This window comes from Callithrix jacchus, chromosome 4 (genome assembly GCF_049354715.1).
Source record: "Callithrix jacchus isolate 240 chromosome 4, calJac240_pri, whole genome shotgun sequence".
Lineage (NCBI taxonomy): Eukaryota > Metazoa > Chordata > Mammalia > Primates > Cebidae > Callithrix > Callithrix jacchus.
In genome coordinates this window covers 116,102,136-116,116,619 of record NC_133505.1, presented here as the reverse complement: position 1 = coordinate 116,116,619, position 14,484 = coordinate 116,102,136, and the positions used below count along the sequence as shown (strand labels likewise).

At 42.4% G+C, this 14,484-nt stretch overlaps 1 protein-coding gene across 1 annotated transcript in view; it reads left to right on the top strand.

The window, feature by feature from the left end:
• The window catches only part of LOC118152946 (uncharacterized), a 37,335-nt gene extending 23,693 nt beyond the window's left edge, over positions 1-13,642 (top strand). Inside the window, exons 3-4 of the mRNA XM_078370897.1 lie at positions 10,333-10,561; positions 11,719-13,642. Of these exons, the coding sequence (XP_078227023.1) occupies positions 10,333-10,561; positions 11,719-11,748 (259 nt within the window). The 3' untranslated portion in view covers positions 11,749-13,642. The remainder of the gene's footprint in view (positions 1-10,332; positions 10,562-11,718) is intronic.
• The last annotated feature ends 842 nt before the right edge of the window (positions 13,643-14,484 follow it).

Here is a 14,484-nt window from a genome sequence, read left to right as displayed (position 1 = left end):
GAAGTTTGTTATTACCCACCTTCTGAAGCCTGTTTCTGTCAATTCATCAGACTCATTCTCCATCCAGCCTTGTTCCCTTGCTGGTGAGGAATTGTGATCCCTTGGAGGAGGAGAGGCATTCTGGTTTTGGGTATTTTCATCCTTATTGCACTGGTTTCTTCCCATCTTTGTGGATTTACCTACCTGTGGTCTTTGTGGTTGGTAACTTTCAGATGAGGTCTCTGAGTGGATGTCCTTTTTGTTGCTGATGAAGTTATTTCTTTCTGTTTCTTAATTTTCCTTCTAACAGTCAGATCCTCTTGCTGTAGGAATGCTGGAGGTCCACTCCATGCCCTGCTGCCTGGGGATCACCTGCAGCAGCTGCAGAACAGTAAGGGTTGCTGCCAGTTTCTTCTTCTGCTCTTTGTCTCAGAAGGATACCTGCCAGATGTTAGCCTGAGTTCCCCTTTATGAGGTGTCTCTTTGGTTATATGGGGGTCAGGAAGCTGCTTGAGGAGACAGTCTCTCCCTTAGAGGTGCTCGAGTGCTGAGCTATGAGCTCTGTTGTTCTGTTCAGAGCTGCTGGGAAGGTACTTTTAAGTCTGCTGCAGTGGAACTCATAACTGCCTTTTTCCCCCAGGTGCTCAGTCCCAGGGAAGTGGGGCTTTATTTATAAGTTCCTGTCATTCTGCTGCCTTTTTTCAGAGATGCCCTGCCCAGAAGGGAGGTAGCCTAGTCACAGTCTGCCAGGAGAGGTGTTGCTGAGCTGCTGTTGGCTCTGCCCAGCTGTTGTGTGAGCTTCCTCGCAGTTTTGTTTATAGGGGTATAGTTAAAACTGCCTTGGTAATGGCAGACTGTCTCTGTAATGGCAGACTGCCTTGGTAATGGCAGATTGCCTTGGTAATGGTGGATTACCTCTGTAATGCCAGGCTGCCTCAGTAATAGCGGACTGCCTCAGTAATGGCAGACTGCATCAGTAGTGATGAACTGCCTCCGTAATGGCAGTCCCCACAGAGCTGAACTGTCCTGGGTCCAGCTGTGCTTGCTGTGAAACTCTCAGTCCAGAGCATTTCAGATTGCTAGTTTTTGTGGGGGTGGGAACAGCTGAGCCAGAGCACCTGGCTCCCTGTTTTAGCCCCCTTTTCTTCATTTGAACAGGCGACTCTGTCTCTGAGGCATTCCAGTCGCCAGTTCAAACAGTGCCCGGATTTGTGTGAGTTTTTGTGCAGAGACCCACTGCACCAGCTGGGACAGCCACACTGGAGACTCGTGGGGCTTTTCTGCCCTGGAATCTCCTGGTCTGTGGGCAGTAAAAATTTGTTTAGAAATGCGGTGATCACTCACTCTCTGCGTTTTCACTGGAAACTGCAATCCAGAGCTGTTCCTGTTTGGCCATCTTGGATCCTCAACCAATAGTTTTCCAAGCTTTCCCTGCTCCCTCCTTCCCTCCCTCCCTGTTTTGGTAGTTCCCAGTTTTGACTGTTGTCACCTTTATGTCCACGAGTACCTGATATTTAGTTGTCACTTATAAGTGAGAACATGTGGTATTTGGTTTTCTGTTTCTGCATTAATTTGCTTAGGATAATGGCCTTCAGTTGGATCCATGTTGCTGCAAAGGACATGATTTTGTTCTTTTTCATGCCTGCATAGTATTCCATGGTGTGTATGTACCACATTTTCTTTATCCAATCCACTACTGATGAACAGCTAGGAAGTCCATATCTTTGCTATTGTGAATAGTGCTGCAGTGAACATACAAGTGCATGTGTCTTTTTGGTAGAAAAATTTGTTGTTGTTTTGGATATATACCCAGTAATGGTAGTTCTGTTTTAAGTTTTTTGATAAATCTCCAAACAACTTTCCACAGTGGCTGAACTAATTTACATTCTTACAAGAGTGTGTAAGCCTTCCCTTTTCTCCACAGCTTCACCAACATCTGTGGGGTTTTTCTGACTTTTTTAGTAATAGCCATTCTTACTGGTGTGAGATGGTATCTTATTGTGGATTTGACTTGCATGTCTCTGAAGATCAGTGATGTTGAGCATTTTTTCATATCTGCATATATATTTTGAAGGAAGTGCTAACAGAACTGGATTGGGGTAAGGATGACTCCAAAACAACTAGAAGGATTTCATTGCACTGAGATGCAGAAGACTCTAGGAGGAACTGGTTTGCAGGGGAAGATGAGTTCCATGTTGGACATGGTAAGTTTCACATGCCTATTGAACACACCCAAGTAGCATTGTTAAGCAGGAGTTGGATTTACCAGGCTGGAGTTTAGGGAAGAGATCTGAGCTGGAGCCACCAGCTTACAGGTGGTATTTAAGGCCACAGGACTGGATGTAATTAGGGGCAGTGAGGGGTAAAGACAGGGAAGAGTAAGGGTGCAGCTTCTGAGCTCTGAGCCTTTCTGTGTTAGAGAACAAAGGGATTAGGAAGAAAATGAAAGGGAGACTGAGAAGAAAGAACCAATGAGATGGGAAGAAAACCAGGAGAGTGTGATGTGCTTGAAATCAAGTAAAGGAAATATTTTCAGGGGAAAATGATCAATGGCCTCAAATACTGATGATGGGTCATGTAATGCCAGGACTGAGAACTGATCTTCAGGAGAAAACAGTTCATTTGAGTCACTGAAATCTGTAGATTCTTTCTCCCCATTATTTCTTAAGTCAAGCCATGTTGTTTACCACCTTGTTTCAAGCCACTGTCTTTTCTTGCCCTGCAACTGGAGCTGCAGTTCTTAACCAGTTCTTCTCGTGCTGCCCTCTGTCTAGATCTGTGCGTTTCCTTAAAGGAGCCACAGATCACACATGGTTGTTGAGCAACTGAAAATGTGGCCCATCTGAATTAAGATGTGCTATAAGTACACACTGGATTATGAAAACTTAGCATGAAAAGACAAAAAATAAAAAGTAGACATGTCTTATGAATGATATTTTATATTAATTGATGTTGAAATGAAAACAGTGGGAATTGGGAGCTAAGTAAAATATATTTTTAAGATTCCTCACACATGAGCTTTTTTTCTTTTTATAGTTTTTAATGTGGCTCCTAGAAAATTTGAAGTGACATTATTGACTTGCGTCTGTGGCTTGTGCTATATTTCTATTGGATAGTGTTGGGACACACTGTTTATGACCTTGCTCCCACAGGGATCTTTTAAAGGGACAAAATGACCATGTCACACTTCCCACTGCTAAGAGAAAACACCTCAACTTGAACACAAGGCTCTGTGAGAACAGGGCTCTGTTTGTCCAGCCTCCCCTCAGGTCACTTTCTCCTCCGTTGCCTGTCCTCAGGGCACATTGGCCACATCCCTTTTCACCCGGGTCTGCTAATGTGCACTCCCCTCTGGCTGGAGAACTCTTCTCTAGCTTCTTTGCCTTACCAATGTCTGCATATCTGTTGGGTCTCAGCTTAACCATCACTTCCTCAGGGCATCCTTCCTTGGTCCTCAAACTAGGTTAGGTGCTCCACTCCTAAGTCTTGAACTTTTCATTTATAGTACTTGATTCCCATCATTATTTGCCTAATTAATTTTGCTCTTTCTCCACTAGACTGTTTTCTCCTTGAGGGCAGAGTTGGTGCTGTCTTAACTCTAGAATATCCTCTGCACTGGACGCTGCAGACAGAAAACTGAGTCTATGTTTTTTACATTATTGTGCTGTTCCTTCCTGAGATTACTTCTATTCTTTTTTTTTTTCTAAGTTGTTACATCAAACCTTCGGATGTGGTGTTTTAGAAAGTGTTCTAATTTTTAAGTTGAAGAGAGTTGCTTTCTGGTTTGTTTTGGGCTTGGGGTATTTTTTGCAATTTATTTTTCTTACTCTTTTAAAAACTAAGATTAAATTTGCATAGAGAAAAATGCACATGATTTGGTTTGGCTGTGTCCCCAACCAAATATCATCTTGAATTGTAGCTTCCATAATTCCCACATACTGTGGGAGGGAGCCAGTAGGAGATAATCAAATCATGAGTGGTTTCCCCCATACTGTTCTCATGGTATTCTCACAAGATCTGATGGTTTTATAAGGGGAAACCCCTTTTGCTTGGTTCTCATTCTCTCATCTGCCGCCATGTAAGACGTGACTTTCACCTTCTGCCATGATCATGAGGCCTCCCTGGTCACATGAAACTTTGAGTCCATTATACCTCTTTTTCTTTATAAATTACCCAGTCTTGGGTATGTCTTAATCAGCAGCATGAAAACAGACCAATACAGCAAAAATATTAAATATATCATTCAGTTACTTTGGCAAATTAATATATCCATGTAATCAACATTCTAATCAAGACAGTGAAGACTTCCATCACTCCCAAGAAAGTGCCCCTTTACATTCAATTCCTGCCCTCAAACACAGCCACTTCCTGATTTCTACCATCATAGATTACTTTTGCCTCTTCATAAGCTTCAAATTAAATAGAATCAGACAGCTATGCTTTGTTCTGTCTGGCTTCTTTGACTCAGCATTGTGTCATATGGTTCCATCATTTGTTCCTTTATATTGCTGAGTAATTGAATAGAAATAATTCATGTATCTATTAACCTCTTTTTAAAAAATAATTTCAACTTTTAGTTTAGATTCAGGGGGTATATGCGTAGGCTTGTTACATGGGTAAATTGTGTGATGCTGAGGTTTGGAGTGTGGATAATGCCATCACCCAGGTAGTGAGCACAGTCCTTAGTAGGTACTTTTTCAGCCCATGCCCCTCTCTCTCCCCTCTCCTTCTGGTATTCTTCAGTATCTATTATCCCATCTTTATGCCCATGTGTACACAATGCTTAGCTCCCACTTATGAGTGCCAACATGTGACATTTGGTTTTCTGTTCCTGCATTAATTCACTTAGGATAATGACCTCCTCCTTTTCTTATCATGCCCTTATTTTCCTTCCCTCTCTTTTATGATGGATTTTGTGTAATATTGGCAATATTTACAGACTTCATCAGAGAAATAATCTGGGCATGGAATTTTCTTATTGAAAAGGTTTGTAATTGCATATTTAATTTCTTTACTATAGGAAATACTCAGATTTTCTCATTTTTGTCAGTTTTGGAAAATTATCTTATACAAGGTATTTGTCCATTTAACTGAAGTTGTCAAATTTAGGGATATAAGGTTATTCATAAATTTTCTTTATTATCCTTTTAATGTCTTTATGGTCTTTGGTGATGTTCCCTCTTATTCCCGTTACCAGCAATTTATGTTTCTGTCTCTCTTCCTCATGAACATGGATTCAAAAATGCATTCAGAAAAACATTAGAAAATGGCATCTAGCAATATATGTAAAAGATAGATTATAACCAAGTGGGATTTATCCCAGGAATGTAAAATTGGCTCAATATTTGAAAATCAATGTAATTCACCACATTACTAAAACAAATGAGAAAATCGTATGATTCTTCCAATAGATGTTTAAAAATCACTTGAAAATTTTTAACGCCTATTCATTGTAAAAACTCTGAAAATTAAAAGAATAAGGGAACTTCCTCAAATTGATAAAACTAATATAAGTAATAGAGAAATATTGCACGTGTTCCCACTATACTTGAAAACAGAAAAAATATCTATTTTTATCATAAAATCTAACACTTTGGTAAAGTCCAACCAAATGCAGTAAAGCAATACAAAGAAATACATAGCATAGAAATTGGAAAGGAAGAAGTAAAATTTATTCCAGGACAACACAATTGTGTTTACAAATAATCCTAGGGCATCCACAAAAATGTTACTAGAACTAATATGTGAATTTAGCAAAGTCACAGAATACAAGATCACTAATTCAAAAATCAATTCTTTTCTTATATTCTGACCAAAAAAAAAAAAGAAAAGAAAAAGAAAAAGAAACATTTAAATACCCTTTATTTTACCTTTAAAATAGCATCAAAGACATAAAACATTTGGGAAAGATTTAATGAAAGCCTACAGTTTGAAAACTGCCAAACATTATTGAAATTAATATTTGCCCTTCTTTGCCCTTTTCTGTCTTCTTTTGCACTTAAAATTGGATTTTTACAAGTAATTCATTTTATTTCTTCTGTTAGTGTTTCAGCTATAGCATCTGTATTGTTTCAATAGTTACTTGGTGGTTTTCAATATGCACCAGTAACTTTCACGAACTACTAAGAATTAATATTATTTCATTTCACTTATAATTTAAGAAGTTTTTAACAGATATTCAATTTATTCTTGCTGTTCTTTGTGCTATTGTCATATACATTATTTATACACATGAATGCCACAAAAAGTTATTTTTTCTTTAAATAATCAATTGTCTTTCGAAGAAATTAGCAAAATTAAGACATTTTTTACATTTACTAGCATCTTTGCCATTTCTAGGAATCTCCATTCTTTTTTGTAGACCTGAATTTTCATCTGATATCATTTCATTTCTTTTCAGTCTGAATAATTCCTTGTAACTTTTTTTTAAAAAGAGACAGAGTCTTGCTCTGTTGCCCAGGCTCCAATGCCATAGCACAATCCTAGCTTGCTGCAGCCTCAGCCTCCTGGGTTCAGTGATCCTCCTGCCTCAGTCTCCTGAGTAGCTAGGACTACAGGTGCATGCCACCATGCCTGGATAATTTTTTTTTTTTTTTTTTTTTTTTTTTTTAGAGATGGGATATATTGTCCAGGCTGGCCTTGAACTTCTTGCCTCAAGAGATCCTCCTGCCTCGGCCTTCCTTTTAGCATTTCTTGCAGCACAGTTCTGTTGGCACTTAATTCTTGAAGACTTTCCTTTTCTGAAAACTTTCTGAGACTTTCTATCTGTTGTCTTTCTGGCCTCCATTGTTTCTGGTAATATGACAAGTGCCTTTCTTATCATTGTTCCTTTGTATACAATAATGGGTTTTTTTCTGGCTGCTTTTGAGGTAGGTTTTCTTTTATCTTTGGTTTCAAGAGTTTTATTATAATGTGCTCAGATGTGTTTGTGTTTTGTCATAATTAATATGAACTTAAAGAAGAAAGAAAATCACATCTATAGTACATCTACCTTCTGACAAATACCATAGAATGCACTGATATAGAAATGATCTCTTCTAATCCTCTCTGTGGATTAATAGCACCTCATTGATGAGGAACCAAGGCTCATCGGTGATGCATCCGGCCATGACAGAGTGACTGATAATGGACCTGTCATCTGGCCATAAACAACAATACAATCAGACAAGATATCAAACCAACTGTTTCAGGCATTGGACAAAAGACAACACAAATCTATGCTCTTCACACCTACTATATACTCCCAAGAATTAAAAAAATAAAATAAAACAAATAAACAAAAAACCAAATCTGAGCTCTTAGTGAGAAAGACAGACCCTAAGTGAGCTCTGCATTCTACTCCTACCCTGTCCCTACCTTCTGCCCTAACTTTCTTGGACCTTGGTGCCAATAGATGGAGGTTAAATGGAAAGCTACAATTTCACTGGGTAGGGGGAGTAGAGATCAGAGTTGGGGGCTTCTGGTACTGGTGGAGCACTGGGATATGGATGGTAGATTCTCCTTGGGCCCTGGTCCACTGAATGCCGGAGGAGCAGGGGGAGATTTCACAGGGCCTGAGAGGTAGGCGGTTGGGGGCTGAGAACTGAGTATGGATATCAAAGATTGCCCAGTGCTAGGACACACAGGAGTTTTGGTTCAGCCAGAGAAAAGAAAACTTGCTGAGCCTCCAAATCGTTTCTTTGAGATCTGAGAAATGCTACATCTTAAGAGAAAGGATCACATTCAGGGGCAAAAGTTCTGCACTAAAATAAAGTACAAAGCTGAACTAGACATGCCCACTTCCCAAATTTGGTTGCTCCCCTAGACTCTTTCTCTTCCCCTCCCTCTGCATCTAATGACACTGATGACAGTCAACACATCCAGCATGCTTACTATGTGCCAAGTAGGGTATTCTGAGAATTTTTTAACCTATGTTGATGCAACATACATCCCAACAACCCTGTGAGGCAAGTAATATTTTTGTCTCTGTTTCACAGGTATGGAAACTGAGGTACTGAGAGAGTAAATAACTTGCCCAATACTATACAGCTAGGCAGTAGTAGAGCTGGAACTCAACTCATGTGAGCTGACTCCAAAGTCCACACTTTTAACTACAACTCTCACTACTTCAGTGTTCTCTGGGTTGTTACGTATAGGCTAAAAAAATCTATAATGTCTGCTTCCTTTCTCCTCACACACTGTCACCAGAACCTCAGTTCAGATGTTCCTCATCCCTGGCTGTATTAGTTCATTCTCACATTGCTACAAAGAAGCATCTGAGACTGGGTAATTTACAAAGAAAAGCAGTTTAATTGGATCACAGTTCCACAGGCTATACAGGAAGCATGACTGAGGAGGCCTCAGGAAACTTACAATCATGGTGGAAGGCAAAGGGGAAGCCGGCACCTCCTACATGGCTGGAGCAGGAGGAAAAGAGAGAGAAAGGGGAGCTGCTACACATTTTTAAACAAGCAGCACTAGGAGGATGGTACTAAAGCAATAGAAACCACCCGCATGACAATCACCTCCCACCAAGCCTCTCCTCCAACACTGGGAATTACAATTTGACATGAGATTTAGGTAGGGACACATAGCTAAATCATATCACTTGCCTAAACTTTTTTTTTTTGAGACGGAGTTTCGCTCTCATTACCCAGGCTGGAGTGCAATGGTGCGATCTCGGCTCACCGCAACCTCCGCCTCCTGGGTTCAGGCAATTCTCCTGCCTCAGCCTCCTGAGTAGCTGGGATTACAGGCACGTGCCACCATGCCCAGCTAATTTTTTGTATTTTTAGTAGAGATGGGGTTTCACCTCATTGACTAGGATGATCTCGATCTCTTGACCTCATGATCCATCCGCCTCGGCCTCCCAAAGTGCTGGGATTACAGCCTAAACTTTTATAATGATTTTCCTATAGAGGTTTCTCTGCCTCCATATTTTCTCAAAGGTATATTTCTAAATTGTACAATCCAACATATCAACTTTTTTCTGTTCAAAATCCTAAATGTTCACTATGATCCACTCCCCCTCACCTTCCTATTCAAAATTTCCCCAAGCACTTTCTCCCCTCTTTCTTTTTCTCTATTTCCCTCTTCACCACACCAGTAACACATACCACTTGTGGTTTAACAAACCATGCCATTCATGCCTCTGAGCGTCTGCCCATGTTATTCCCTCTGCCTCAAATATATCCCCTCCTTGTCAGCCTGGCAACCTTGCCTCCTCTCTGAAGCTGTCTGACTCCTTCCAGGCATAGGGGCCTTTCTTCCTCTATGAGTCATAAACAGGCATCCACTAGTCCCCAACACAGAGCATGGCAAAGCTCTCTGTCTCTGGACATCTCACCCCTGGGGGTCTTAGTTGCTGCCCAGCACCCAGCACAGGCTGGGCACACAGTAGGCACATAACAAATGCTCCTTGAAATTGCAAATAAAATTCTAGCCCCCCCACAACCAAAAATAAAATTCCAGGGCCCCCCAACCATCTGAAGTGACACTTCCTCTTGGCCAAGCACATTCCAAAGTTAACCTGAAAAGCTAGTTCAGGCCATGATGGGAAGAAGGAGGTTGAATATGCCTCATTTTATGCTCCTCCCTTTTGGAATTCAGGAAAAGCTGACCAGCATTAACATCCACAAGAACCTTAAGTCTGTTAAGAAACATTTACAGTCTATTCTTTCTAAAGCCTGATACCTGGAGGCTTCATCTCTTTGATAAAAACTTAGTCTCCACAAACTCTTATCATAACCCAGACAATTCCTTTCTATTAATAACTCTTTCAACCAATTGCCAATCAGAACATTTTTAAATCTACCTATGACTTGGAAGCCCCCCCGCCCCAGCTTTGAGTTGCCCCACCCTTCCACAGCAAACCTATGTACATCCCACGTGTACTGATTGAGGTATTATGTCTCCATAAAAGGTATAAAAGCAAGCTGTACCTTGACAACCTTGGGCACATGTCAGGACCTCCTGAGGCTGTGTCATGGTCATGTCCTTAGCCTTGGCAAAATAAACTTTCTAAGTTGATTTAAGTCCTGCCTCAGACACTTTGGGGTTTACAAAATATTGTACACATCAAATTCCTAATGACAGCTGAATGGTATCATATTTTCTTCTCAGGAAGGCAGAGGAGGGGTGGTACAGGGGGTCCTGAGAAGCCTGCAGGCCTCAGGAAAGGAGAGGAGAAAGGTGGGAAATATCTTTCTCAGGGCGGCTCTGCTCTGTTAACAAAAGGTCAATGTACTCACAAGAATGAGAGATGCCTCTTTTCCTTGTTTCTAGACAAAGCTGAGATGTGACCTCAGCAGTTCATTGTTCTCTTGTCTGCATCCTTGGCCTAAATGTTTTTCCTCGGAATTGTCTTTCTTTCAGAAGGGAGAGTTCACAAGAGCTGATCACAAAGAGCTTGGTAATAGTTCCTTTGGGGGAGGCTCCTCAGTCCTGCAGCTGGGAGACTGGGAGTGGGAGAAGGCCTTTTAGACTCCGAGCACCTGTAGTCCTTCTTCTGCCCACATGCCATGAGTCGGGAGGGAGCATTGTCACCGTAGATGCAGCCGAGCTGGCCAACCCACCTTCTCACTCCACCTTGCCAGAAAATGGGGTCAGTAGGATAGCTTTTGTTTTTGTTCTTTAGATACTTTGTTTTTCCTCTTTAAAGCATTTTTTTCTAAGATTCTGAGAAGATGACTGTTTGACCAACATGCAGCTGTGGGGAGATGGGAGAACTCATCAGCCAACCAACCCTGGTGACTATGTGGGGGCAGGGACCTTAGTCAGGATTCCCTTGCAGGCCAATTGCACTAAAGTTGGGCTGTACTGGGGTGGGTAGCAAGGGCCAGTGCCCCACGCAGAGGAAAGCAGTCCTGTCATCTGGGCCCACAAAGGCACTCTGGATCCCTCTGACTGCTCTGCAGGGAGGAAGCTTTTTACCCCCAGCTCGGGTCAGGTATAGCATTACACTGCCTCTCACCCCAGTATTTTTCTTTCACAGCACTCCCAGAATTTGTGAGATATAGTTGAAGGATTCTTTTGTGTAATAATTATGTTTTCTAGTATTTGATGCTTTGACATTTATGCTTTGCAGTTCCTGGAGGGATTGCCCCTCCCAGAGCTAGCCAATTGCTAATGATTAAGTAAACAACTCACCTGGGAGCAGGTCGTTCCTATGCACAGCAACCAGTCCAGAGCCCATAAGCCCCAACCACCTCCTTCCCCAGGTTCTCACACTCCCGGGCCAGTATTTCCTTGCCGTCAAAGCCTCAGGGCCAGAGCCCCTGAAAATATTCCAACTAGCCAATGCTAAGCCTTCCCACCCTGCCTCACCTGTTCCTTCCCCAGATAAACCACAATAAAGGCTCTTGCCCATGTTTTCCCCTCCCTCCCTCTGCCTCCTGACCCACCTGCTGCTTTTCCCCATGGCCCTGAAGAGCATGCCCTGCCTCCTATTTCTAGGGATCGGTGAGTACAGAAACTCCTTCCTCATGCAGTCATTGCCATGTCTGCATGTCTTGCTGTGCCTGATTAAAAGAAAGCCTGGATACCCTTACAACATCTTCTTAATAATTCTCTCATCCACTGAATGGTGACCTCCATGATGAAACAATGTATCTGTTTAATCCAGTTCCTGGTTGGCTTGTAGCATTTGTTGAATCAATGATTGAATGAATAACCAAATGTTTTTAAGTTCCTTTAGTGATTCGAGGAAGAGGAAGAGTTTTATAAAATGTTTTTCATCTTAATGTATTGTCCATCTTTCAGCAGACTGACACTCCAGTCCTTACTGATTGAGACGAGGCCCCTTCTGAGCTGCTGTCCAGGAGAGGAGGTGGTTGGCCACATACTCAGCCCAAGCCAGTTTCCCTCAGGACTATGCGGGACAATATGGCAGGGTACCGCGTAGAGCTTTACTGCAAAAATAAACAAGGAAAGAGAATCACTGCTTCTGTGGGGTCTGCAAGACTTTGAGGAGCAGATAGTACATAAGCTGGTCTTGAAGACACAAAAGGACTTTAGCAGATTATGGAGCACCTTCCGTGTACCAAGCTGATGTTTTATTTGTGGGACCTCCCTTGGGCTGACTGCATCCTTGAGATATATTTAATTTCTTCTTTACAGATGAGAAAGTTGAAGCTAACTAAGGTTAAGTAACTTACCTAAGGTTACACCATTAGGTAGCAGAAGCAAAATTTGGATCCAGGAAGACTTTAGACCGAAGCCCATGATCTTTCCATTATACCAGGCACGGCGTGTATTCGATGATAATACCATGCCCACAATAACACGTGCCTGGCATGCACTGAAGTCACACACATCATCAAATCTAATCATCTTCAAAAAATGAGGGTGATATTCTGACTATCTATATTATACAAATTCCAAAAAGAGGCACAGAACGGTTTAAGAACATGTTCAAGTTCATATAACTAGTAAGGAGCAGAGCTAAGAATTGAATCCAGGCTGGTGTCTGAATCCATGTGCTTAACACAATCATTTAGTTTGTTCATATATGCACATGCATAGGGGTTTGGGACTGGCATGGAGAGCAGGGGGCAGGGAGAGTGGAGGCTGGATACTTGTGGTTTTATCAATTTTGGCAAAAACTCTTTTAGGACAAGTACTGATTGGCAAAATTCTGTGTGAGCAGTAACAATAGTAATAATCAGCAGTGATAAATATAGCTGAATATTTGTTTTCTTTATGGCAAACCAGTTAGGGTAAGGATAGTGTGTCTTCCTAACTCTGCACTCCCAAAGAGTCACAATGTCCCTGGTATTTCTGGGATGGAAGGAACTATGAACTGAGACCTGAGAAGATCGGTGACTAACAATCCCTGGCAATGCCATGGATCCCTGAGCTCCTCTGCCTCATAGTTATGTCTGCTACCAAACTCTAGGGCCAACAGCCAGCCATCAGCCTGGCAGTGAGAGAGGGGCTTGGGGCCTATGGCTGTGGGAACCTGTAGCTGGGGGCAGTGCCCTGGCTCAGCAGCCCTGGCCTCTGAGGCAGTGAATGTGCAGAATGGCCCCCTTCCAGCCACAGCACCTGGTGAGTCATCAGTGTTCCACCACAGCATATTAAAGGTGAACCTCTGTGGGAAAGACAGAACTTACATAGCCTTGAGTGCTCTCAGAAACAGGCCCTGGGCCTCCCAAGCTTTCCTACTTCTGCTGTCATTACCGGTAGTACCCACAGGAGCCTGGAGTGGTTGCTAGGCAACAAGCCATCTCGGCATCCTCCTCCAATTTGTAGACATCTTTACTCAGATTCCCTGTCTCTAGGTTCATCCTTCCTGCAGGAGAATTGGCCAGACCAGGGTCAGAGATTCTGCAGGACTTCTGCAGGGCTCCTGCAGGATGCTTGGGTCCCTCTTTCAAGAAGAGCCTCCCTGAGAACCAATCACTATCCCATAGGTGCCTTCAGCATTCAATATTTCCAGTGTTCCATGGACACAGGGAGGGGAACATCACACACCGGGCCTGCCTGGGGGTGGGGGAGCTAGGGAAGGGATAGCAGGGGGTGGGGGATGGGAGGGATAATATTAGGAGAAATACCTAATGTAGATGACTGGGGGATAGATGCAGCAAACCACCATGGCATGTGTATACCTATGTAACAAACCTGCACGATCTGCACATGTACCCCAGAACTTGAAGTATAATAATAAAAAAATATTTCCAGTGTTCTCATTTTCTAACATTGAAAATATGCATCTTCTAGAGGCAATTCATTATGGAGAGGTCTATTAGCTCATGCATGAGTTATCTCGATGTATTCCTCTTCTCTCTCCTATGGTTACTTTTATGGCCATTTTCTGCTAGGAACCAGAGGTCTGGGAGTAACAGAAGGGTAACCTATGTTTTATGACTTTACTGCCACTGGTATTGGAGGCCATGTGTTATTAATTGAGTTAAAAGAAAAAAAGCTTTTTCTGGTCTGTGGTCTAAGGTGAACAGGTTGCAAAATTAAGAAGTAAAATATTGGCGAGGTACTGTGGCTCACACCTGTAATCCTAGTACTTTGGGAGGCCGAAGTAGGCAGATCACTTGAGGCCAGAAGTTCAAGACCAGCCTGGCCAACATGGCAGAAAATACAAAAATTAGCCTGGCATGGCAGTGTAAGCCTATAGTCCCAGCTACTTGGGAGGCTGAGGCACAAGAATTGCTTGAACTGACATCACTTGAACCCAGGAGGCAGAGGTGCAGAGAGCTGAGATCAAGTCCACTGCACTCCAGCCTGGATGACAGAGCAAGACTCTGTCTCAAAAAAAAAAAAAGAAGAAAATATTAACTAAATTACCACCCTCCCCACCCCATGTAACCTTCCCCTTACCACCCATGTCTTTTTCCTACTTATGAAAGGCAAATGTGTGGCCACTCTATCAGGAGGACCTGCAAAGATTACACAGGCTGCCTTCATTTCTTCTCAGTCTGCCATACTCAGTGTCTTCTTGTCCCTCTGGCTTTAAGTCTTATTTGCATTGCTCTGGTGAAACTCGCAAGCAACACAAGACTGAAGAAGGTGGCA